Source organism: Vigna unguiculata, chromosome 7, assembly GCF_037176805.1.
Source record: "Vigna unguiculata cultivar grain cowpea cultivar isolate G323 ecotype 2 chromosome 7, ASM3717680v1, whole genome shotgun sequence".
Taxonomy (NCBI): Eukaryota; Viridiplantae; Streptophyta; class Magnoliopsida; order Fabales; family Fabaceae; genus Vigna; species Vigna unguiculata.
The window spans coordinates 36,438,811-36,466,381 of record NC_140798.1 but is presented as its reverse complement, the minus strand read 5'-3'; the positions used below and the strand labels follow the sequence as shown (position 1 = coordinate 36,466,381).

Below are 27,571 nucleotides of genomic sequence, written 5' to 3'. Positions count from 1 at the left end.
CATGAACATTTTCAAACCTGGACAAAAAGTGAGGATCCGAGGACACTTGTCATGTTTGGCACATTGAGGCCGTGCGTGATCCATTCATTACTCCTCAAATTCATTCGATCTTGTTTAAATTTTGGTAAAAAAAATAAAAATGAAACACGGTGGTGGTGTCCTAAAAAAAGTGTGTCCGAAAAACAATGGCCTAGCTTCAAACTAGCATGGGCCGTGGCCTGGGTAAACATTTTGTGGACAGCCCATGATATTATTATTTTATTTTAAAATTGTGATATTCGTCAATAAAAAGGGTGGGAATCGGATTGCTCCTGCACAGGCAAAACCCTATCCCTAAAAACCCTAATCCTGAAGCACTGTAAGTGTGTAATGGCAAGAGCCATTTCCTCATCCTGCGCACGCTTCACCATGCGTCTTCTCTCCACCAGCACCTTCACCGCTGCATTACCCAAACCCTCAACACTTTCACTCCCTTCGCGTCGTTTCCTTTTCCCTCTCTCCCATGCCATCGTTCCTCCCTCCACTCGCGTTGCCGGGATCCGATGCCGTGTCAACCGAGCTGGCGACTCCGCCTACTCGCCTCTCAACTCCGGATCTTCGTCCTTCAGCGATCGCCCTCCCACCGAGATGGCGCCTCTTTTCCCCGGCTGCGACTACAACCACTGGCTCATTGTGATGGACAAGCCAGGTGGCGAGAATGCCAACAAGCAGCAGATGATTGATTGCTACATCCAAACCCTTGCCAAGGTTTTAGGCAGCGAAGAGGAAGCTAAGAAGAAGATTTACAATGTTTCCTGCGAGAGGTACTTTGGTTTCGGCTGTGAGATTGACGAGGAAACCTCTAATAAGTTAGAAGGTATGTCTCCTCCTTTTATGGATTTTTTTTTGAGTGTGTTTCTTTCGCAATGTTTTCACTCTTTTTTATTTGTGTAGGGTTGCCTGGAGTTTTGTTTGTGCTACCGGATTCGTATGTCGATCCGGAAAACAAGGACTATGGCGGTGAGGATTTAATGCTTTTCTTTTGTGTCTTTTTAACTACTTATTTTCCTACTAATTTGGGTTTTTATGGTTCATTTCTAGTTTTGAAAATGTGAAAATATGACTTTATTTTTGTTTGCTTATTTTCTCAACAATGTTATAATGCTGGTCCATGCTGAAAAAACAAGGTTTAAGTTGTGATGTCTAGGTGTACATCTAATGTCTAACTAAACTGTTCTGTATGTATACGTTTTGAAGATGTAGATTATACGTGTGTGTTATCGCCAATCGTATTGAGTTTTTATTGCGTCTCTTTTAACTTGTTATAATTAATTGTAGTTGTTGGAAATGGATTGATGCGGATTGTCATTGTGGTAATTTATTTCATTATTGACCTTTCTTAGAAGGTTATGTAATTAAAAATCTTGGATTAGGTTATTCTTCATCTAAGTTTGAGTGTACACTACTATTCTTTATCAGCAGTCCATCTTGGCAAAGCTAAAAGCTCTTAATGGGCAATGGCTAGCTTTGAATGCTAATGGACTCATACAAATTTCTCTCTAATCCTGTTCTGTTGCTTCACACAGTAATGGAGTCTCAGAATTATTGGAGTTGATACATTGGACTTAGTCACACGTTACTGTGTGCTCTGGCCAGAAGTGCCAATATTGTCTTTATGGTGTTCTTACCTGTCTTCATATAACTTTTAGTGTTTAATTGTTCTTTATGGCGATGGTTGGTCCTTTATTTAAAGTTAAAATCTTATCTGTTTTTGTTTACAACAATCTGATGAAACTCTGGTGTTGAGTACTTATGTGGACACACATTAAGGAAAAATATCAGCTGAAAGAACCTTCAGAGAGAAAAATACTGTTCTTTTCTTACTACCTTCATATGCAGTCCATCTTGGCAAAGCTAGAAACTCTCAATGAGTAATGGCTAGTTTTGAATGCTAATGGACTCACATAAAATTCCCTTCTATCCTGTTCTGTTACTTCAAAAACTTGTGGAGTTTCAGAATCATTGGAGATGATACATAATTTTTTTCTCTTCCAGGCCAGTGGTGCCTGAATTTTCATTTCTATTGTCGCTGATCTGATTTTTAAAACTTCTCTCCCTTTTCCACATTGTGATGAAATTCTAGAGTTAAGTATTTGTGTACTTACTCAATAAGGCAAAGAAATCATTTTAAATAATCTTCATAAATAAATACACTGCTTTTCTCCCTTTAATGGCAGTCCATCTTGGCGAAGCTAAGAACTCAATGGGTAATGGTTAGCTTTGAATGCTAATGGACTCACATAAAATTCTCTTCAATCCTATTCTGTTGCTTTAAGAACTTTGGAGTTTCAGAATCATTGGAGTTGATATATATAAAACCACTTGATATGTCTTGTCTTCCAGTCCAGTACTCCTACAATTTTTTGTGTTGAGTATTTACTCTAATGGTAGTCTCCATATCTACTCTATGAAGATGAATTTTTGCTCGTTTTAATTTAAAATGTCTCTGCTTTCTGATGAAACTCTTGGTTCAGTATTTGTGCACGTAGGTAGGAAACAGAAATCACTAGTAGCAACCTTTATAGAAAAATACTGTACTTTTCTTTTATTGGCATTCCGTCTTGGCAAAGTAAATTTTTCACGTGTAATGGCTAGCTTTGAATTTCAATTTACTCACGAAATTCTCTCTATGCTGTCTTTGGTGCTTCACAAAAATGAGTTTCGGAATCATTGCACTAGATACACTCATTACCCATCTGATATGCCACGAGTTTTTTGTTTACAACAACAGTGCAAAACTTTTGAATAAGTTTATTTTTTAATGCTAAAAATTGACATTCCTTTTTCGTTCTGGGTTGAGCAATTTGAAATATGCTATGTATATTATCTTTCATTAATTGGTTAAGGCTTCCATGTATTTATTCGTTTCTATTTTTGTATGTTAGTGTAAAAAGTGAATGGTTGTTATATGCTTCTTGGTTTTGTCCACTTGGTAAGCACTTAGCAATGACATTAATCCCTGATTCAATAGAGTAAGTCAATGACAAGGTCTCTTGCTCTTTATTATTCATCCCCACTTCAATTGTGACAAACCTTTATTGACTTGCCATTCTTGGTTATCAATGTTTTCTCCATGTTCTCATGATAGACAACTTATTTATTCGTTACAACATTTTGATTGCAGCTGAATTATTTGTAAATGGAGAGATCGTCCAGAGATCACCTGAAAGGCAGAGAAGGGTGGAGCCACAGCCACAGAGGCATCAAGACAGACCAAGATACAATGATAGGACAAGGTATGTCCGCCGCAGAGAGAACACGCAGTGAAGGACCAATTGGCGATCGGAGAGGGATGTAATGTGTATATAAAACCATTGAAGTACTATAACATGCACTGTTTTAGTGATGCCTTTGGAGACATTATATTATATTTTCTGGTGTTCCTGAAGACGTTAGTGCGCGAACTTCTCTTGGTGTATTAGATGAACTCCTCTTGTGTTACAAATTTTTACTATGAACAGAATTTGGAACTCTTTTCACCTTGTTCTGCCCGACATAAATGTGTCATATTTGGTTTCGATGCTTTTGATTTTTCATATTCTTAGATTCTTCACAAAGAACGATTAATAGATATAGGTATGTATAAATAAAATGCAATATATAAATGAGAGCATACATGATAAAACTGAGACAATTTTAGGCCTTAGGTTTAAAGTTAACGGATTTGCTGATAACAGAAAGGATTAAGGTAAGGTTGCTGGGTAACTCGGCCCACCTGCAAATTTAAATGTGATGGAACTTTCTTCACAATTAGATCATACCTTGATTACAATAATGGCTTTTGTATGATTTTTGAAAGCTTACCATCAGCACTGGTGTAGTACATCAGAGATCTAATTATAGTCATGATACAAACGACGGAGAAGGGGAAGTCTGAATAGAAATGTTACTGGGATATGTTTCGTTTCTGTATAAGGGTTGAAGGAGAATTTTGGAAGCATATATTAAGGGAGAACTTCAGCTAGAAAGGGATGAACAGTGCATTAAGTGAGTAATAGGTTAAATTCCATGCCTTTGCTGTTGAAAATGGGATGGCTTATCAAAAAGTGAATAATGCTGTATACTATTCTTTAATAAATTTGGTTGGCAATATAGAAACTAAATTTCGTAGGCGAAAAATTAAAAGCATCCAGGGAGCTATTTTTGCATCACTGTAGACTTATTAGTAAGTATAAATAAGTGTTAGATGTGAGTGTCAGAATCGAGAACGATACGTTATAGATGGGTAGAAAGTGAAGTTAGTTTGATTGGTAGATAGATATAGATAATCTAAATATGTAACATCTTTTCCAGAAATTACGAGCACCCTTGACCTTTCTATCCCACTCAATATATGAGAGTATATATATATATATATATATATATATATATATATATATATATATATATATATATATATATATTACAAAAACAACTATACTATAATATTAAAGTATGCCAAAATGTACATTAAAATGTCAAAATGTCTACTTTTTGGGAAAAACAAATTTACATATACTATACAAGTGGATATTTCGCTTTCAAGCTAGAGAACGCCACTAAATGAGAAGTTTTAATGCCCAAGATAATTTGAGAAATCTTGGCGAACTATTCAGATAGTAAATCTTGGTGCACCATATACAAATTGATACGAAGGATTTTAGTTCCAAGAAGAGATGAATCAAAGTGGGTAAATAAATGGTATTATTTTGTTGCTTAGTTAATAAAAAATAAAATATTTGGTAGAAGTATATGGTGCTAGGTTATTAGCCGTTGTCTATTATGCAGGTTCCTGGATGTGGATACAAATGGTGCACAATCTCTATTCATCTTTGAACCAGCATAAAAGGGAGAATAAATTATTAATTACATCATAGCACAATCTGTGTTCTTTCTCAAATTTCACGTACCAAAAAGAAGTAAAAAATTGCTGACCTTTACAAACAAACTAGTAGCTCACTATGATATTTTTTGTGAACAAAAAAAGTGTGGAAGTGCTATCTAAAGGGTTCGATGGGAGAAGATTCTTCAAGAAAAGCTGCAGCTTCAAAGCATTCAACAGCTTCCATTGCCGATGTCCCCAAATCATCTCTGTAGAACAGTCCAAGATTGTACCAAGCAGATGGGTTTGTTCTGTCAAGGCGCAACGCATCAGTGAGAAGGCTTCTAACTATTGAAGATGATTGACCACCAAGTTTTCTGAGTACACACGCTGTAGATATCAAACTTGGCACATGGTTGGGTTCAATATCTAATGCTTTCCTAAATGATTTCAGAGCCTCTTGATGAACACCTCTGGCTTCAAAAACTAAACCTGCAACTTGAAGGAAGTGTGGAATGTAAAACACCTTAAGCTTCAAATAAACTAAGATTCCTATTTTTGTGGCGAATCATATTCTTTCTAAAATTATATTGAAAACAAGCGATATACCCTTTGTGTGCCATCTAGAAGCAGAATAGGGATTAATAGCCTCAGATTTTGCTAGACAAACTTCAGCATCCTGCCACTGTGATAAGGCCGTGTACACTTTGGCTAAATCATGCCATATTTCCATTTCCAGTCTTCTGTCGCGGTTTACCTTACTCTGTATCACAAAAGTAAATCAAGTTTAAATCAAGTTTCTAATGTTTTTTTCCCCTTGATAATGAGTTATTTTAAGAATTAAAGTGTTATATGGCGCATATCTTTACAACCTTACTTGCGGTGCCTAAACTTTTATTTTGGACCTGAAGAACAGCAAGAAGAAAAGTATATGTCTCCACTGCATTCTTTAATTTTCCCTGTGCAATACGTAGTTTAGCTTTAGTTCTCAACAATTCTCCTTGATCCCATTTCCCACTTTGATCTAGAGCAGCATCGATAACAAGCTCTGCATCTTCAAACTTTCGTTGAGCAGATAAAATCCGTGCTAGAAGAATATATGCACTGACACTAGATCCACCCTCAAGCTTAATCAGTTTCTTTGCATGTTCAATAGCGATGCTCAACTTCCTCTGTTCAGCATATTCTAGACAAAGATGAAGGACAATGTAAGGATCGCTTTCCCTCATCGTTCTCTCAGAATCCTTTAGAGCGCTGAGTGCTTCAGACTGCAAAAAAACCTTCTCTGATTCAGAAGCAACTGACTTTGATTTTGACGACAGTAGAACACCCAGCAAGCAATTTGCAATAGCTACCATCTGCATGCACTTTCCATTCAGCTGAGAAATGGCTTTGGAAGAATATCCGATTCCTTCTTCAGTGTAAATCTTCTTGTCTGCACAAATTTTTGAAGCTAAAAGTAACTCCTTTATGCAGTCTGAGTTCTCTCTGTGATTCAGAGAGTTCCTTAGAAGATCCAAAGCAGTCGTATGTTCACCTTCTCCACAGTAACAAAGAGCTAGAGTATAGAATCTTTCTTTTCTGTCCACGTTTTCAGGAAGCAATTCCTCAACCTGCTGAGCTAGGGTCATGAATTCCCCAGAAACACTTAGAGCAAAAGAAAGGTGATCAATTAATGAAGGGTCCCATTCAATGTATCCAAGAATAGATTTTCTCAGCAAAATCAGAAGCAGAAGAACAGCCTCTTCTAAGTTGCTTCTTGGCACAAAGGAACCATCCAACTGAGAGCGAAGAGCAGGAGGACTAGCTTCACAACCACTATACAGAAGAAAAAAAGCAAATTCCTTTTGTATTCTTGCAGTGGCTTTAATGCCAAGATTCCAATGATAAAGCAGAGCCCTCCTAAACGATGAGATCACATCTTGAGGAGAGCCTGCAAGCTTCCATAACTCTGGAAGCAGTTCCACAGCATTTGCCACAGTCTCTTGCAGTTTACAATCCGAAACTAAGTTTTCAGGCCAGCCTTCCGGTAAAGCTGATTCAACAGTGTCTAAAATCGTCTTGCATGACTGAGCAGCATCTGCAAATAAGCAAAACCATAGACTTTAAACTAATTGATTTTGATATATTTCTTGTTCAAAGGATTTAAGTATTTCCACCGAAACCAGAGACAGTGCAAGATCATTAAGTTGGTATGCAGGGATATATTTAAATGAGAATTAAGTGAGAACTAAAAGGATGAAAGAAACACCTTGAAACCTTCCTAGAGCCTGCAACGATTTGGCCTTGAGAAATACAGCTTCAAGAATTAAAGTAACAGCATGCATTGACATAGGAGGCTGAGCATCACTTTGCGAACTTCGTCTATTAGGTTCACATCTTCTGGATATAGAAACCTTAATCTTGGGAACAACAGTAGCAATATCTATTCCTTCAAACACATGAAGTGCAGCTTCCACATTGCCTTTCTGATACTCAAGTCTTCCAAGCAAAGCTCTAGCTTCCTATTGTGAAATAAGTCACTTAGTTTCATAACATCTTATAAGGCTCTAACATAATCTCTTTACAACACCCTCGCTCTAATATTGTTTGATACCAACTTGCTTTTTCAGACATGAGAAATTATCACCTGATATTCTACACCGAAAAAGTACGATATATAAAACTTTAATCGAGTGTTCTTCGGCTTATGTATCGCAACCTATAAATGACCTTTTTCTCAATAAATGCATAATACCATTTACGTATCACTTAAAATATCATATACATCACAACTCTGTTCGGAAAAGCCATTCAGTCTTTCATTTAAACAGTGTATACACCAGAGGACTCAATTCAAACTTGTATGATATGTGTCTGCCTCTAAAATAGTAAAATTGAAGTAATCAAATTAAAAATTTGATCGTTTCCAGCATTATGGCTCTACTATTTCTTCGAAAAAAGCTTAATACAAGTAAACATGGATTGGGATGCTGAGTTGAAGAAAAAACATAATCTGACCTCATAGTTTAAATAACCACTTTCACGAAGAGAAGACTCTGCTTCTTCAATGTTGGTATTGTCAAGCTTTGGGTCGTTTTCACCAGGACGAGATGAAAAGCCACCACTTGCTGAATAATCTCTGGTTGCTAAGGACTCCGATGAGTAACCTAATTCATCCACCTTTAACTGCTCCCCAGAGCATATACACTTAATCATTTTTCTCAATCTTAGGCTTATCTGCTTTTTACTTATCAAACTCTTAGCTCTCATACTGAAACATTCCACTCGGTTACCTGAAACATCATCATAGAATAACAGAAGAAGAGTAAGAAGCACTTCAAATTACATTCTTGAGATGTATTACATAAGCTATACTCGTGTACTTGGCATATATATTATATGGAAACAAAAAACTGGGTATTCCTAAGTCCTACTATGTCAGCTTTTTAACATCAAATTTTGTGCATTTGCTTGCTTTGAAGTATATGATAACGCAATTCCAGGTTTGAAAGTATGGTTTTTCAGAACTGGGTACCTAATTTCTGACATAACCAAGTCAACCAAAGGATCTGATCAAAATTCAACATTTACTTACCCAACTTGCTGATCAACAAAACCACGAAGCAAACGAGTTAATTATAAAAAGTAATAAAAAAAAAAAACAAAAGAAGAAATGACCAAACTACCTACGACTTATAGTGAATGCAATGGCGAAGTGAACTGTTGTAAAAGGAAAGAGGGTGATTTGATTTGTTTACCTAAAGTCGAATGTAAGGAAAGGCCTTATCGGAATCATAGAGAGAAGAAGAAATGATAGGAAAGAACGTAAAAGAGGTAGAAAGAGGAAGGAAAAAAGTGTTTTTTCCATCATAGAAAAAGTATAAACTTAACCTACAAGACAAAAGAAAATGAGTGTGCAAGTCCATGTCCGGTTAAATTAACCCATTAAGAAAGTGCCCCATGAAATGATTTTCTCTTGAGAAGCAAGAATCCAAAGCTGCAGATGCTTTAAACAACCTTTTTGTCTGTTTTGGTAATTTTCAATGTTGCCGGACGAGTTAAATTGACTGTTTGTTCTGCTCCAACTTCAAATAGTAGTAGCTTGTAACACATGACGGTGCATTAAATTATGCATATCTAACTTCTGAATCTCTCAGACCTGAACTTTGAATCTTCTACCCCAAGGAAAAAGGCACCTCTTGTTCACTACGTCTTCTCATTTTTATTTTTTTAATTAATATTCTGTCTGCCACTGCCACTCTAACTGTGACACTTTCAAAATTTAAATATCTATTTTCTTTCCTTTTTGAAATCTTTATTTTATTCTTTACAAAAATTTAGTATATTACTTCCTACAGTTTATTTACACTTTTGACATGAATAACGAGATTGTTTATTATTGGTTCATTGCAGAATTTAAATCTATTATTATCTATTGAGGATGAATTATAAACTTTTTTTTTTAATGATGTTTTCTTAACGTCAAATGTTCTAGTAAAACTGACGCATAGAATCTGGTTTTAAGATGCAGACTTTGTGGAAATCCATGCAGAATTAACATTTAGAAAAAGTTTAGAGTTATTTCTGATATTCATCAACCTATGTGACAATAGTGTTAGAAGTGTCAGCTGCATTTAAATTGAAGGTGATTGTTGTCTGAATACAAAAATATTTTTTTTACTGTTGTGGTAAAGCAGTTAGATCTTAAAATTAAATGATGATGAATGTGAATTGTGTGGGTGGGTGTGCGAGTTAAAGTCAGGCTGTGCCGTATATTAATTTACAGTGATTTTGAGAGGACAAAGGGAGTAGGTGAGAAGAGAAAGACACTGGCAGAAGAGAGAAGTGGAAGAAGAAAAATCATGGAACTCACAAAAAAGAATTCTCCTAACATTAACTTTGTGTTTGTTTATGTGAATGTATTATTGAAGAAAGAAAAAGCAAGAAAATTGATATCATTGTTAAAGTGAGTTGAAAGAAGAAAAAAAGCAACCAACATTTGATGATAGCTTTATTTCTCTGATCTTCCTTGATTGCAGTGACCAGAGAATTTTCAATTAATACTCTCCGTTATGTGCTGGTGTGGTATTTGGATTCGTTTAAGTTTTGGTATTAGCGTTCAGAGCCTTTTGAGCTCTTCATCTTGATTGCTCGTGTGACATGGATTTGTTTTATGTATAAAGTCTTTATCATATCAAATTATATCTTTATTGAACTAAAGTCAAAGACTATGATTAAGGATGTGTATATTAAGTTTTAATTTTTTTATAAATATATGTATTTTTAATAATGTCTATTAAATTATTTTGAATTAAATATGTTCTTTTTCGAATTATTAATTAAAATTGCATTTTCTTTTTATTTTAAAAGTATGTATCTATTTCATTCCCTAACTTTATAAAATAGTATAAAGTGTTTTTAACAACAAATGATAATAGATTTTCTATATCCTTTTGGAGTTCTCTTTTTTTTTATTTTTTTTATTATAATTCTTTTTAGTGGTGGTACGAGCGACCCTAACAGTAATTATAGACGCTGATGGGATTAAGGAGATGGTGTAGGAGGTTGGTGGGAAGAGCCTGAACAATGAACCAATTTTTCTTCAATTTCAACTTCCTAACTACATCTAATGAAAATCAATTCCCCTTCCAAATCTATCTCTAGATTCACCATAACCAGAGTTGTGCCGAGGAGAGAGAGAAGTGTAAAGAGGAGATGATAATTCTAAGATTTTTTGCTCCCGCAGACATTTTACATTATTTTATAAAATTGAAAAATAAATTGGTATATACTTTGAAGGAATGACGAAATATAATTTTAATAAATAATTTAAAGACTAAAAGCATAATTAATTCAATTATTTTAATATGTTGAGTAATCAAAATTTGTATATTTTAATTAAATTATTGTGATTTAATTTTTATTTTATATATTTTAGTTGACTGACATACCTCAATGTTATTTTGTCCCATCATTAATATTATCCTAATTGTCTCCGGTTCATTAGAATGAGAGAGTTTGTAATTGATACAACAATAAAAAAATATAAAAATCACTTTACATTTTTTATACGAGAGACAATGACCTTTTTCTTAAAAAAATAAAAATATTTATAGAAGCTTAATTAAAAGTATCTTGAGAGCCTCTAATCAAAGTAGAGGTGGCCAAATTGACACATCTTATGAGAGGACTTAAAAAATTAATTAAACCTATAATAAAGTATGTTTATGTAGATAAAGTAAATATAATAAATTATATTTTTAATTAGTTATAATTGTATTCTATAATGTATAAAAATAAATATATAAATATAATTAAATGAATAATACTAATACTAATAATAATAACTGTTGCACATTATTTGAGAGTCAAAATTAAATGCAGTTTAAAAATAAAATTGTGATTGAGTTTCACGCTTTATAACAGATAATACATTGGAAACGTGGTATTAATGCTGCCAAACTTGCGGTCGGAACATTGGCCCCACTGTTAAATAATAATAAAATACACTATTATTATAATATTAATAATTTTTTTAAGCCATATTTTAATTAGATAAATGTGTCTTTCAATAAATAAAAATTAATTGGTTTAATTATTTAATAAAGTAAGTATAATGAATCATTTTCCTTTATTTTAAAACAATTAATTAAAGAAATTATTGTTATATAATTTTAATTAAAATTAATTATAGGAATAAAGACATTTTATCCATTTCATAAACATAATTAATTTACAACTTTTTAAAATTAATTATATTGATTAAATAATTTATTAATATGTATTTATTTTTTTATTTCTCATTTTTTCTAATCTAAACAATTGTGTTCTTCACTCTCTTTTTTTCTTTTTCACTCCCTCATTTTTACTCTTAAATCGAAACAAATCCAAGGAGACTTTTGGTGAGAAATAAAGCATAAACAGTAGAATCCATTACAAATTAAATATGTTATATAATGTTTATACTATGTGTATTTGTGAAGAAATTTTTCGAAACATGCACATATTCTAACATAATTGACACACTTGCAGTTTGTGAGAGGACTAGCTGGGACACACACCTTCTTCTTCGTTTTCGTGTTAGGGCTTTGATGACCAAATTTAGTATGTTGGGTTAAGTATTGATGTCTCGTGGGCGCTTCTCCCTGCACCTCCAACACTTTTTCTGTATTCCCAAAATTTACTATTTTGCCCTTATTTAACATACAGGTGAAAGTTGGCAAAAGTGGTTTGGGACGCAGTAAATGAAATTTACTGCGTCGTCAACTTTCCTGCACCCCCAAAACATACGATTACTATTTCATCTTCTCCCGTCTCTTCTCCCTCCTTCATTTAAAATTTTCTCAGTTTCATTCGGGGTTGTCTTTCATGAGCTTTAAATTTTCTATCCTTTATTCTTTCATTGTCTCTGGTGGAAACGGATTACAGAATGCGTTTCACAATTTTATGAAACGGATTCTGTAATCCGTTTCAAAAAAAAAATTACAATTTTATTTTGAAACGGATTACAAAATCTGTTTCACAATTTTATGAAACGGATTCTGTAATCCATTTTAAAAAAAAAATCAATTTTTTTTTAAACGGATTACAGAATCCGTTTCATAAAATTGTGAAACGGATTCTGTAATCTGTTTCCCATACATTTTAACACGAAACAACTTAAATTCCAATCACCCCACCCCATTACTTTTAAACCTTACTCTTTTCACCCTCTTGGTAAATAAACTTTGCATCATAATCTCTTCAATTATGCATATTCATCACTTTAATCTTTTTTACAGTCAGTTTTCTTTGTTTTTGATTCCATTTCCAGTTCCGACAACACAATGTGCAAAGAAAAGAAGTTGTGAATAAGATAGCCAAAACATAAAATAGAAACCAAACATATCTAACAACATAAAACATACAAGTTCTGAAGCGTACGTTCACATCGACCCACTGTTAATTAAGCGTATGCTTTTCATGTATGGAATATAGATACTGTTTAGGAGAACCTGATATAAGGCATGATCATTCATCAAAATACGTTTGAACCTTTTCATTAGTGATTTAAATATAATAATAGGTAGAGTTTGAAGAGTTTGTTATTGTTTGTCACTTTCTCAAGTGATCTACCAGGTCAAAAAATGGTTTTCAAATTCCGTTTCACTTTTGCAGGAAACGGAATTCGTATTCCGTTTCCCAAAAATGTCTAATTTTTACATATTTTTTTTGCATACGGGTTCTAAGATCCGTTTCATATGTTTGTAAAACGGATCAGAATTTCATACTTAGATTTTGTGTGTTAATGGATTCTAAAATCCGTTTCCAGCATTCTACACGGATTCTAAAATCCGTTTCATATGTAAGTGCTTGGCACCACCACACTCTGCGCCTGCAGAAACTTCTGTATGGGAAGTTCACCGCATAACCGAAGATCTGCGGGATCAAACCGTACACAAAGACCGCCGCAACTGAAGCAAGCTCAGGAGGTTCACCCAACAACAGAAGAATAGGCTCGCAGAAGATATATGCCACCGTTAATGGAATCCCAGTCACAACTAAAACAATAATTGCTCTCTGCATGTACACGACCAGCATCTCATGCTTATTAGCTCTGTACGCTTGTCCACATAAAGTTTCAACAGCACTTCCCATACCCAGCTAAATCAATTACACACACAAAAAGAAATACATAATCACAACTATTTATGAGTAGAAAAGAGAAAGTTTGTAAATGGTGATCCATGTGAAGGCGAAGGCTTGAGTGACGAGGGACATGAGGTTGTTGATGACATAAACGATGATTGCAGGTCCTGCAAGGAGAAATAGGAGGTCGAATTCGATCCATGTGGCTGAGAGGATGCGCTTGGAGAAGGCTATGGTGGTGTCCGATAGCACCTCTTCCAGACGGGATTTTGTTACGTGTGATGATTCATCATCATGGCTTGAGCTCAAGAAGGCTTCATGTAGTTCCTCTTCCCGTTCCATGTCTTATGCTTCACCAACCTTTCAATAACTTTAAATAGCAATAAAATGTAAAATTAAATTATTTAATTAAAATGTATACTAAAATATTAAAAAAATAATAATAATAACTAGCTGTATAGTAGTAGTGCAAATTTACGGGGTTGTTCATGGACCATTAATCTGTCAAAGAAAAAAAAGCTTGATAGATACTCGTACCATGCAAAACTAAATAAATACAAATAAGCAATATATGGCACTTACTATCAGAGTACATGATTAAAAGGTTGTATAAAGTTAGTTATAGAATTTTACAAATTTAAAAATAAATTAGATATCTATTTTAAAAAAATTATTTTATAAAACACTTATCACATCTTATCATTTTTTTAAAAGGAGTGCATGTAGAATACCACATGTTTTTTTTATTAAACAACCAATTGAAGCTGCCAACAACCAAATGCAAGTTTGTTGAATGGAATCATTGCAACTTACACATACAAACCCCTTTTGGTTCTTAGCTGTAGCTTTAAGCTCGGAATTGCAAACTTGTGATTTAGGACTGCACTAAGGGACGGAAGCACCGTTACTCTGGAGTCACATGGCTCCCCCTTCACATCTCAAAATGGATTCTAAAATCCGTTTCGGCGTCCTACATGAATTCCATAATCCGTTTCTGTAAAAATCAGAAAAAAAAAACGAAACGGATTTCACAATCCGTTTCACTAAAATTCAAAAAAAAAAGAAGTAAAAACGAAATGTGTATTCCGTTTCATCGTCCACCGCCACGGATTCCACAATCCGTTTTACTAAAATTAAAAAAAAAAAAAAACAAAATGTGTATTCTATTTCAGCATTCAGGAAAACGGATTTCACATACCGTTGTTTCGGTGCACTCTTAAAACGAAAAACGTTTCTCAATTTTGATGAAATGGATCTTGGGATGTATTACTAAAATCAATTAAAATACACACACAACCATTCCTAAAATGAATTACAAATTAAAAAATATTACTTAATTGGCCAAATGGAGTTGCGCGAGAAAACGAGAAAAGGGAGGCCACAAATGAATACTGTGTGGACGCTTCAGAGAAGAATTGTGTGGAGGCTGTGTGGGAGAAGAGGAGAATGAGGGAGAAGAGATGATGCGCTAGGTCAAAGATTCCTGATGGGGTGGAGGGAATCAGATTCTTGCTGGGGTTTGTTTTGGGGGTGCAGAGCGTCAGGTGGTTTTCCCTGGGGTGCAAGACATTTTACTGTGTTTTCTCTTTCTTCGTTACCTTTTTACTGTAGGCAAAGCTGGAAATATATAAAGTTTTGGAGGTACAGGAGAAAGGGTTTGGGGTGCAGGGAGAAGCCCCCTGTCTCATTCTATGTTTGGAACTTGTTGAGCCCATTAGCTGGCTTTTTATTTTAACGTTTTGTAGGCATAAATGAAATGCAAAACAAAATATAACTATAGTGATCAAATATATATATATATATATATATATATATATATATATAAATAATTTGAATTAGAAATATGTAAAAGGAAAGAAGTTACAGGGTCTCTCGTTTTATAGAAATAATAATTATATTAAGAATAAACATGGTATTAAGTTATTGAGGGTAGTGGGTATTGTAATGATAAGGGGTAATGTAGGTTTTATTTGGAATGTGAGCATGACCTCCCAAATTTATTAGGCATATAGTTGACTATATAAAGGCCAATAATAAATGTTTCCTTTTTCTATATTGTGACAAATGAAAAAAGTGGTTGTGTATGTGTTGTGCACCTCATTTCCAAAGTCCAATTGCTCCTATACAAAGGCATGTCTGTTTCAGACGCTATATTTTGTTTAATTTATATCACTTAAATAATATAAACTCTAGTTTATTATTAGGATCAAATCCTCACTCTTGTGCATACCTTTTTATCATATATTTTTCTATAGTAAAAATGATGAAATTGTTCCAATCTACTATAGAAAGAAGGGTTGGAATAGATTAATTCATATGCAGACATGAAACTAAAACTGATTTTTATTTTAGAGTTATCTACTCCATTATTAAAAGTAAAATATATGTCCATGAATCATCAAATAAATACACAAATCTTCTATAATATGATGATTCAACTTAATTACAATAATCATCAATTAAAATACATATTTTTATGCAGTGAAAATGGTCTATAAATCTTTACTAAATTGTTCAACTATTTCTTTCTTATTTCACATAATCACTAAAAAATTTCATCATTCATCTTATTATGAAGTGCAGTCTTGACAGCATTCATAGCTACAAAGGGATTTTGTAGTGATCATTGGAAGCAAGTAGTGTGAGAATAAATTTATTATCAGAAAGATAAAGTTTGACTTTTTTGTAACCAATCACATATTATCAGAAATAGTTTCAAATATTTTAAAATGTGAAATAGTGTCACCTAATGAAAGTGTTCACACCGTATCCGTGATATTGAATAAAATCTTGCGTAAAAATTTTGTTATTAATTGATAAATGTCATCAATTATTTAACACATATCTCTTTTGAATAACCTAGTCATTAATGAGTTTATGAATAAAATTCTTACAATTAAAAGTTCGACACTGATATTTTAACATTTTCTTTTATTATAATTTGAGACTAACTTTCATTATTATTTATTTTCTTTTTCTTTTAAAAATATAAAAATTAACTTTTGTTGGGACTATTTAATTTTTATATAAATTTTGTAAAAAAATATGGTGTCAAACAATTTTTTTTTTCGTTAAAAGTCTCACTGCACTCAAATATGAACTTCGTAATAATGGTCCATAATAATGTCATCATGTTGGTGATGAGCCCTTCCATACGTACGGTAAAATGACGAGCATTAAAATATTATATATGCATGCTCACGTATTCACAATAAGGTTCAAAACTTACGCCCAATTTATCCCATCTATTTAAAGTATCTTGCTATTATTAGATGGAATGTAAAGCTTGACAAAGTGCATTAAAAATTTATAAGATAAATTCAAAAGAAGTTAATGCATCGTCGTCTTGTTGTGAAGTTGTAGTAAATTTTATTCATAGAACATGTCATTTTTTCATTTCTATTTATATTTTTATTGCAAACTTATATATATTTATGGTTTATTTAATTATTTATGTACATTAAAATGAAAAGTGTTATCTAAAAATATTATTTAATTTTTAACCTATAATTGTACTTTCTTTAAATCAAGGCCCCGGCGACGGCCCCACCAACGTGAACAGTTCCATATCTGCTCATAAAGTTAATGGTGAGATAAAAATAATTGTTTAAAATAATATTTTGAGACTTTTTCCATATACCTAATGAAAAAGATTAAAAAAGTAAAATATAATTCATAAGAGATAATATAATTTGTTAAGAAACAGTTTTTTTAACATAAAAACTAACTTGTTTAGAACAACGAATGACAATAAAGGATAATAAATATTATGAATGACATTCTTCAAAAATGTTAGAAATTTTTAGAGTTTATTCTATTAAAGTAGAATTAAATATAAATTATTTAACATTAGCATGCTACGGTAAAAGTCACAACTTTCAATGTATGAATGAGTTTGTTCCATTAAAAATACTTATCACAAAATGGAGAAGATATTGCAACGCTTGAAAGTTACCTGTAATTTGTTATGGAAAACAAAAAAGGAGTAAACATCACTCTCATGCTTTCATTTAACATTAATTATTAAACAAAACGGAGCAGTAGTAGATAAATAGTATAATAACCAAAAGAGCAGATAATTCTCTTTCACTCTCGTACAATATTTTCTATACCAATCATCATGGACTCATGGCTAATGCAAAGACGTTGAAATTTAAGTTTTTCATGCATGCAACGTCGGCAATGCTCAGGGGTGTCCAATTCCACCACCGCCACCTGCTCCACCGCCGCCGCCAAATCCACCTCCACCTCCAGATCCTCCGCCAAATCCACCACCGCCACCGAATCCACCGCCACCGCCAAAGCCTCCACCTTTGCCTATTCCTCCTCCAATGCCACCACCTTTTCCAATTCCCCCACCAAAACCTCCGCCTTTGCCAATTCCACCTCCGATACCTCCACCTTTTCCAAAGCCCCCGCCACCCCCGAAACCTCCACCTTTGCCAATTCCTCCTCCAACACCACCACCTTTTCCAAAGCCACCACCGCCACCTAAGCCTCCACCTTTGCCGATTCCTCCTCCAACACCACCACCTTTTCCAAAGCCACCACCACCACCTAAACCTCCACCTTTGCCAATTCCTCCTCCAACACCACCACCTTTTCCAAAACCACCACCACCACCTTTGCCAATTCCACCTCCTACGCCACCACCTTTTCCAAAGCCACCACCACCACCTAAACCTCCACCTTTGCCAATTCCTCCTCCAACACCACCACCTTTTCCAAAACCACCACCACCACCTTTGCCAATTCCACCTCCTACGCCACCACCTTTTCCAAAGCCACCACCACCGCCTAAACCTCCACCTTTGCCAATTCCTCCTCCAACACCACCACCTTTTCCAAAGCCACCACCTCCACCTTTACCAATTCCACCTCCAACACCGCCACCTTTTCCAAAACCGCCACCACCACCTAAACCTCCACCTTTGCCAATTCCTCCTCCAGCACCACCACCTTTTCCAAAGCCACCACCACCGCCTAATCCTCCACCTTTGCCAATTCCACCTCCAACACCACCACCCTTTCCAAAACCACCACCGCCGCCTAATCCTCCACCTTTGCCAATTCCACCTCCAACACCAGCACCCTTTCCAAAACCACCACCAGCACCTCCTCCAATGCCACCACCCTTTCCAAACCCTCCCCCAGCACCACCACCAACTCCTCCACCAGCTCCACCACCAAACCCTCCTCCAGCACCACCTCCTCCACCTGCTCCTCCGCCAAACCCTCCTCCAGAACCACCTCCAAACCCTCCACCGGCTCCTCCTCCTCCTCCTCCACCAAACCCACCTCCGAAGCCTCCCCCGCCTCCTGCTCCACCACCAACTCCACCACCGAACCCACCTCCCTTCCCAAACCCTACATTCTTTTCTTCATCATTTTTCACAGTTGCTACATCCCTTGCAACCACATTGGCCACAAAGGCATGAGCACATAGCAATAACAACAAACCTAATCTTTTGTTCCTTAGCAACATTTTTAATTGCTAGCAACTCACTCACTGACACTCTTGAATCCTCGTTGGTGAAGTTTGAAGAAGTGTGAAGTGGCTTTTATAACCCAGAGGATCCATATCGCAATCACAATAAGCTGGACCCTCTCGGTGACTTTAATTGGTTTCAACCACTAACCGTTTACGGCATTTAATGCACACCGTTTTACAATTATTCATCGCGTGTTTGGCGCACCTTCATTTCACACTGCAGAAGTAATGTGTAACCCTTCAAAACTTTGTACTATGAACTGACACAATGACACTAGCGCCAATTTGCAAATCCCACATGGCCATAGCTAAATAATAACTTTTTACTATTACTTATCATGTCGACTATAGTCCTTCTTCCATTGGCCATCTTTTGCATTGCCTATATGCCATTCTCGTGGTTCATTCAATGAGCAAATTCTACTTCTATTTCTGCAACTAGTCTTTATGTGGGTGCATGAAAATTGTTCTCTGTTCCCTTTCATCATGTGTGCCTTAATTGTTATGTGCAATACACACAAGAGTACTTGATAGGTTATGATGTTTCATATATATATATACATAGCAGTGTTTGAACGAAAAGACGTTGCGTTGCATGGATGTTTCTGACCTAATCTCCATAAGTTAATTAGATTAGATTTAGGAAAGATAATTATACGTTTCTCTGCATAATCCGATAGAGTATACCGATTTAGTTAGCTTGTGAAAGGAGTGTCCGAAGTGATTTAAATTAAACTTGAACATCATTAAAATTAGTGGGTTGGTTGGGCTTTATTACACTTTGTAAGCATTTGCCGACCAGTGACAGTGAGTTGCACACTAGGTGGCTTTCACAGTTGAAAAATATCTTAGCCAAGATTCAATGGATACAGTAGTCTGAAATGAAAACTAATTAAAAATCTGGGTTAGGCAACGTACGTATAGTAAAGATGATGGACCCAAGCGAAGTGCTGACAGAGAAAAATGAAGGGTTGTATGAAGATTGATAAAAGTTTTGGTAGAAAGAAGTGCGTTGGTGAAGCAGTGCATGTGCTAGGCAGATGCAATATTAATGGCTAGTGGAATTTGTTTTGATATCCAGATCTGTGTGCCTGGCATCCATATATATATCTCACCCATTAAAGTAATTAGATAACAGAAAGAGACCCACAGTATTGCCTTACATTTTTATGTTCATTTTTATTTCTCTCCAATTTTGTTTTACTTTAGCATAGGAAAGATGGGACGGGACAGCGTCTTTCACTGTATCCCTCTCATTTTTTAGTAAAAATTTGTATTCATATGTTTCCACATATCTGTTCAATATGCAATTTTAATCGAAAATTATACTGTCACTTCTATTCTTTTTTTTTTTTAAAGAAAAAAATAATAGTTCATTAACTAATTATCCACACTAAGTTATAGGAGAAATTAAAAGATAAAACATTATTAAAAATTTTCATATTATTTAAAAAATTTCTTACAAATTTGTTATAAAAGTTTGCAAAAAAAAAATATTTCTGCTATTTTTTTAAGAATTTAGTTGACTGGTAATTTTTCGTAGGTAATTATTTTTTATAAAATTATAAAATTTGTAAATATTTTTTACAAAATTTGTTACGAAAAGTATTTTATACGAAATATTTTGTAAAAAAAAATTTCTGCAAAATTTTTTTCATAATAAAACTTATAAGTATTTTCTGTAAAAAACAATTTAAAATAAAATTGGCAAAAAATATAAATATTTTTAATAATGAAAGTCATAATATCAGTACAATTTTAATTTAATCCATGTATCTGATAAGAGGGTCTTCATGTCCTATTAATTAAGTAATTTAATTGTAAGAAAAGATCTCAACAACAAAAATATAATGTTGTAAATATTCAGTATCAATAGGAGATACATCTTTTTCAATGTCTAATTTTGAAAAGTAAATTATAATTACATGAATTTTAAAATAAAGTATAAAATAAAAATTATATAACATTAATTAATTAAAAATTAAACAATTGATATAATTGAAAATTTATAGTAACTACGATATTTATTATTGTTTCTTGTTAGAGGAAAAAAAATTTGCAAATTGAAATGAAGTTAGAGGGTATTGAACGAGTTGAGAGAATAAAAAATTGTACAATAAAAAAAAGTGTATTTCAAACAAATAAAAAATATAAGAACCAAAGACAAAAAGAGAAGATAAATTATTTAACTACCTAATAAATTAAGTCGGTGTTTGAGATTAGAAAATTTCAAATTTTTGAAGAGATTAAAATGTATTGGATTTGAATTAATTTCATCTCAATTGATTGTATTTTTCCTATTATCTTGGGTCATCACATTATTATAACTGTAAAAAGAAAACTTTATAATCTTTGTTTGAATAATAATAAGTAATTTAAAATGGAAGAAATTATTTAATTTACAATTACAATATGAATAATGGATCACTGTAAAATCATGCTTAGTTTTTTTTTTTTTCTATTAAAGAGAATAACTTATGTATGTGTTTGAGAAGAGTAGTTCATAAGTTAGTTCTTAGTTAATATGTAAGTTGATAAGTTAATTTATTAGATTGAAGTGTTTGGTAGCATTAATTAACAAATTATTTGGTAAATTAAAAGTGTCATACACACAGACATATATAGAAAGAGAAGTTTTATTATATAAATAGAATTTGTATTTTTCTAAATACATTATTGTACACTTATAATTTTTTATTTTTTAAAATAATTAAATTCCTATTAGATTTTTCAATATTTCTATTTATTTTTTATAACTTGTATACATTTATGGTTTAGATATGTTATTTTATTTAAATTACTTGATCTAATAAATATTAAATTAAAGTAATTTTTATTTAATTTTCATAAATTTGAACTTTTGGATTGATCATTTAATTTCTTATTACATAAAGTTTTTTTTCTTACACTTTTCGTTGTGCGTGTCACGAAATATTAATTATTTTTTAATTTAAACAACATGAAAATTTAAAAAGTTACAAAATAAATACTAAAAAATTGTAATATTAATATAAATATTCAATATCATTAATTGAAAAAATGAAAACAAATAATAATGCGTAAAAAGGAAAAACAATAACAAAACTTATTAAAATATAGAAAATAAAAAATTATAAACCAATTAAAATAATATATTATTTACAACGAAGTTATTTTGAAATAATTTATGAAAATATAACGGGTTAAATATGTTTTGGGTCCCTTAACTTTCAAAGAATTTTGGAATTAGTCAATTTTGAAACTTTAGAGAAATTTAGTCATTTGTCTTTGGAAATACGTGGATGTAGTCTTTTTATTCAAATTTTGTTAAGTTTATTTGATATTTCAAGCTTGTTTTATAATAGTATTTGACTTAACATTAAAATAAAAATGTGTCAAACATTGTGAACAACTCAAATATAATTCTGAAATGTGTACGAAACATCAAATAAACCTAACAAAATTTGATTAAAAGGATTAAATTCACATCTTTTGAAAGATGAACGACTAAATTGATTCAAAATTTCGAGATTGACTAATTCTAAATTCACTCAAAATTAAAAGGGAAAAAAAATATTTAAGCCAAATATAAATAAGCTAGCAACTTATTGGTGCTACCCAATATACTCCGTTTCTCTAATTATTATACCCTATAAAGTTACTGTTCATTTGGAGCATCATTAAATGTTTGTATGTTTAAGTACTCTCACACCAATGTTTGTAAAGTTTAAATTGTTTATGGAAGCCTGGCACGGTATGATTGAAGATTTTTTGCATTCCTTAAAGTATAACGATCTTGGACCATATAAAAACTTTACCAAAAGACACTGTAAATTTTGGGAAGAATAATCGTTCTGATTTTTGATCCTATCCTGAGTTGTAGCAGTAGAGTATGTGTTTGTCTTACCTTAGGTGTATATACGTAGAAAAGGAAAAAACATTAAATGCCCAACTCAACTTGTACAGTTAGAGTTTGTTTTCAGGCCTCCAAATATGACCAAGCTCTTCCACTTCTCAATCACAAAATAATTGCCCATAAATGTTAATTTCTTTTGATGTATACCATTCCCAAAGTCAATGTCTATTTCCTTCTTTTAACAAAGCAAAATTCATCTACAACATTGACTTGTTATCACTTTACAAGACATTCAATTACTCTTCCTCCTTTTTGAGTTAACTATTACGTAGTAAAAATAATCAATAGGTTTAGCAATTACCGGTAAAAAGTACTTCATTGCATCATCTATACTATATGGATCAAACATACATAGTTATAAAAATTTAGTGTAAAAGCGTTATTTAACAAGGACTTTTGAGAGCGAAAGTTAACATTTATCAATACAAATAATTTTTATATCTTATGATTTTAATTAGAATAATAATAATAATATAATTAATTAAAATAACAAATTATATATATATATATATATATATATATGTAATTATGATTATGATTATGTTTCACTTATATAATGACAAATTTATAAATAGAATAAACATTTTATATTAATTATAATTTGGACTAACGTAAATAATGTTTTTTTAGAGTTGTTAAAGTGGGTAAGAACCTCGTGGACAAACCTGGTTCACCATGGGTTTGGACCGGATTGAGTTGAAATTTTTCTACAAATTTCAGTACGAACCAGTTTTTGACTCAACCCACCAAGAACCTGACTTACCCGGGTTGGCCCACCAACCTGTATGGTCACACGCATTATGTTGGACTTTGCAATGTTGGATTGTTTTTTTAACCAAACACATTAGTGGGTTGGCAAATGGAAACCTAACTTTAACTCTAAATAGATGAGGATAAAGAAGATGCTTCAAGAGATAAAAATGTTGTGATTTTATCCGTTCAAGAATCTAATATTATAGCTGGATAAGTGACAAGAACGTTTTGATCTTAGATAGTAATTTGTTTTTTTTTTTTTGTATTGCAGTTTAATGTCATTTTGGATTGTATTTGAATTGTATTGAAGTTTATTTAAATTTTAATCCGAATTTTAATTTATGGCTTAAGAATATATATATATATATATATATATATATATATATATATATATATATATATATATATATATATATATATATATATATATTATTTTATTTAAGTGGACTAGTGAGTCAACCCCTTTAACCCACCAACCCGTGGTAGACTGGACCATATTCAAAAAATTCCAGCTTGCTTGTAAGTGAACCGGGTTAGGTTAGCTTACTAAGTGGCCAATCCATAATGAATCGAGTTGGGTTGGGCCGAGCGGCCCATTTTGACAACTCTATTTTTTTTCATCTCAGTTAAACTTTTCACTAGTATATGCAAGTATTTTTCATATTCGTTTAATCTAAAATTTATATATTTCTACAGGGATTTCAAATTGAAGTTATTGCCATGTGATTTTTCTATAAAAATTAGAAAAAGAAAAGTTTATTGCCATGTGAATTTTAAAAGTTTTACGAAATATTTATACAAAAAAATTTCACAAAATATAAAATTAAAGTAGCAAAAGTCTTGTGTATATAAAAAATGACTTTTTTTTTCTTTGAACAATTTTGGAAATTTATTGAGAGAAAAATAAATAAAGATAACTTTTTTCAAAAGAGAAATCTAACTTTTTATATTAGTTATTTGATACAGAGAATAATTTATTAACTGATATAAAAATTTAGATTTTTTATGTTGTTTATCTATAACAATATATAAAGGGAATTCCCTTTTTGTGTCCACATTTCAAAATACAAATTTTACCCTTTAAATATAATAATTTATTAAATTTTTAAAAATTAACGGTTACTTTTACAAGCTTTTTATAAAATCGGATGTCTCTACTTCTTCTCTTCTTCTTTATTTATCAATGATTATTTTTTCATTTGTTCTGATATATTTCACTTTATTTTTAATAAATATAATTTTAATTTATATATTAACTTAATAACATTATAATATTATCACCTACTAATATACGCATATTTAAAAAATGTATATACACAGACGCTATGCGCAATAGCGATTGTGTTTACGCTAGTATTTTCATAAGGAATATCAATATTTGTAAAGAATCTATGTAAAAAATTATAATTGTAATATATCAATGTCTTTTTTATATTTTTTTTTTCTCTAACAATTTATCAGGGAAGTAGGTTTAAGGATGATCCAACTTTATAAAATCAGTTCAATAAAGTTACGTTTGTCTTCATTTATATAATATAATTTGATATTATTTCTACTTAACATACAATCTCGAACACAGTTTGATATTATTGTCACTCTCTTCATTTTTAATCTCCATAATGTTTTTTATTATCTCTCATTATGTACTGTGTGTCATTGTTTTTCCTCTTTTATCATCATCTCATTTCTTCTCTCAAACTAATATGTTGTAAATGTATATATTTTTTTATTTATGTGAAGACGAAATTATTGTTAGAATTAAAGACAACGTAATTGGAATATTATAATTAGGAATAACGAGATTGAAATTAAAATAAATCTCATCGTGAGAGGGAGGAAAGAATATATGAGAGAGAGGAAGAATTTGCGGAAAGGCCTAGAGGTTCTTATTGGACAATGATATTGGATATTGATTTAGGGTAGTTTAGTTTATATGATCTTATCATATGTATCTTATACATTTATTATGCTTTGTATCTTTTCATTATTATAATTTTTAAGATAAAGGATAGTGGCAATTTGAGAACATTGGAGAATTTAAATTGAAAGAAACTTACATATGAGTAAAGAATTACGGAGAAAAAAGGAAATGACATTTATACCATTGTTATATTGTGTTATAATCAATATAAAAACTTCAAAATAACTTATATAAAAAAGTTATGATACAGTTGTTCAAAATCTAAGTGAGTTTAAGTTTTATATTAGATAAAGATGAGAAAGTTGACAATTTTATAAAGATGAAGATCCATAAATTTATTGTTTTAAGGTTTTAGGTTGGTTGGAGGTGATGTCAATCTTTTATCTCGGTTAAACTCATATCTCATTTGGTGTTGAATTAATTTCACCAATGATCATATCTCGAAAAATACATAAGTGATTATCATAACTGATATTTGTTTTGAAGATTGGCTCAAACGAGGTACAATCATCATTGAGGAACTTGTGGTTGAAAGGAACTCATCTTTGAGGAAGAGATTGTTAGAATTCTAAATGTAAGGGACTCATTATTAAGAGGAAGATCGTTGGAAAATTAAATGTGAGTCTAAGTCTTATATTAGATAAAAAAAAAGTTAAACACCATATATGGATAAAAATCTATTGTTTTAAAATTTTAAATTAAAAATAATGTCAATTATTTATATGGATTAGAGTCGTATCTTGCTTGATATTAAATCTTTTCTATAATCATCCCTCAAAATATCATCACAACTTAATTCTAACAATGCAGAGCACAGACATCGAGGTGGAGTAGTATGAGAAGAAAAGTAACATGAGAGGCTGTCACAACCAAAATCGTGACGGAACAACCAACAAAAACTAAAATATTAAAAAAAAGATTTGGAGTTGCCACCATAGTTTATTCAGGAAAACTACGAAAAAACAAAATAAAATAAGGCATGTCGGCAAAAAACCAGATTTTGAGTTCGAGAGTCAGTTATGCGTAAAAAAGGTATTAGCACCCCACAACATCCATCCTAAGATAGTACCTTTAATTAAACATGCAAAAGGATATGGTTTTAAAAATATTTTTAATTTTTCCAAAAAAATAATAAAAGGATGTACAAAAGAAACATTTTTTTTTTTAATTTTTTGGGTCCGACAAGGATTAATTCTCACTCTACGTATCTCCATTCAACATGGAGAATCAAGGTTACGTAGGTAGTTTTTTATGAAAGAAATATTTGAGAAAAAGACTTAATTTTTGTTTGGTGGATTTTAAAAAACTTTTTATGTTTTTTTGGTATTTTTAATTATTTGAAAATGAGTGTCATGCGATACGAGTGACCGCACAAACACAAAATTAACACAAAGAAAACTTTTTTATCTTTAGTTCTTTATATATATTTTATATGTTTTAGAAAAAAAAAATTGAAAAATTGGTGTCATACGACGCAACTGACCGGACAAACACGAAAAAGAAATGAAGAAAATTATTTTTTATGATTTTTAGAATAAAATATTTATGAATAGTAGAAAATAATATCCCTTAATGATAATATAAAAAATATATATAAATTTGAGAGAATAACATCACTGACATACCTTCTACACTTTTCAATTCCTCTTCTCTTGTATCAATCTCACTATCTCATTTTGTATATTATAACTATCTTTTCTCTTTTCTTTTCTCGCCTCCTTTTCTAATTTTTTTTATTTTTGTTTCCAAGAGAGATGAAAAAAAAAGGTGTGTCTATGTGGGTGGTAAGAAAGAGAGAGAGGAAGTGTAGAGAATATTTTGTTTTCTCTTTTTTTTATTTTATCTCTTTTCATGTGACTGACTCCCTATTTATATTCACAAATCAATGCAATCATAGCCTTAATTGTAATGTAAAATATAAGGAAGAAATTGGTCATAATAGCAACACATTCTGGGAATAAAATCATATCAAATCAGAGCACAATATCAAACAAGATGGGTAATATTAATTCAACAATTTATAAATCAGAGCACAAAATCAATCCCAATTAATAGTATTGA

The 27,571-nt window shown here is 32.0% G+C and overlaps 3 protein-coding genes across 9 annotated transcripts; 1 reads left to right on the top strand and 2 right to left on the bottom strand.

Moving 5' to 3' along the window:
• The first annotated feature begins 302 nt into the window (after positions 1–302).
• LOC114191764 (multiple organellar RNA editing factor 2, chloroplastic-like) lies at positions 303–3,557 on the top strand. Its single transcript, XM_028081146.2, has 3 exons — positions 303–856; positions 934–999; positions 3,164–3,557. The coding sequence occupies exons 1-3, from the start codon at positions 370–372 to the stop codon at positions 3,304–3,306; spliced, it is 696 nt and encodes a 231-aa protein (XP_027936947.1). The 5' UTR covers positions 303–369; the 3' UTR covers positions 3,307–3,557.
• Positions 3,558–4,817: 1,260 nt separating this feature from the next.
• Positions 4,818–8,980, bottom strand: LOC114192241 (protein NPGR2-like). 5 transcript variants are annotated; one of them, XM_028081899.2, is made up of 6 exons: positions 8,840–8,980; positions 7,841–8,115; positions 7,092–7,344; positions 5,713–6,920; positions 5,450–5,603; positions 4,818–5,332 (listed from the first exon to the last, which is right to left on the bottom strand). In XM_028081899.2, the coding sequence occupies exons 2-6, from the start codon at positions 8,090–8,092 to the stop codon at positions 5,016–5,018; spliced, it is 2,184 nt and encodes a 727-aa protein (XP_027937700.1). In that variant the 5' UTR covers positions 8,093–8,115; positions 8,840–8,980; the 3' UTR covers positions 4,818–5,015. The 5 variants fall into 5 exon arrangements, with proteins under 5 accessions (XP_027937700.1, XP_027937699.1, XP_027937698.1 ...); XM_028081898.2 differs by lacking the exon at positions 8,840–8,980 and adding an exon at positions 8,509–8,797; XM_028081897.2 differs by lacking the exon at positions 8,840–8,980 and adding an exon at positions 8,581–8,797.
• Positions 8,981–17,436: 8,456 nt separating this feature from the next.
• Positions 17,437–19,006, bottom strand: LOC114190354 (uncharacterized). Of its 3 annotated transcripts, none has more exons than XM_085665162.1 (2): positions 18,104–19,006; positions 17,437–18,049 (listed from the first exon to the last, which is right to left on the bottom strand). In XM_085665162.1, the coding sequence occupies exons 1-2, from the start codon at positions 18,933–18,935 to the stop codon at positions 17,637–17,639; spliced, it is 1,245 nt and encodes a 414-aa protein (XP_085521288.1). In that variant the 5' UTR covers positions 18,936–19,006; the 3' UTR covers positions 17,437–17,636. The 3 variants fall into 3 exon arrangements, with proteins under 3 accessions (XP_085521288.1, XP_085521287.1, XP_027935003.1); XM_085665161.1 differs by having other exon boundaries at positions 17,437–18,307; positions 18,362–19,005; XM_028079202.2 differs by having other exon boundaries at positions 17,437–19,005.
• Positions 19,007–27,571: the final 8,565 nt, after the last annotated feature.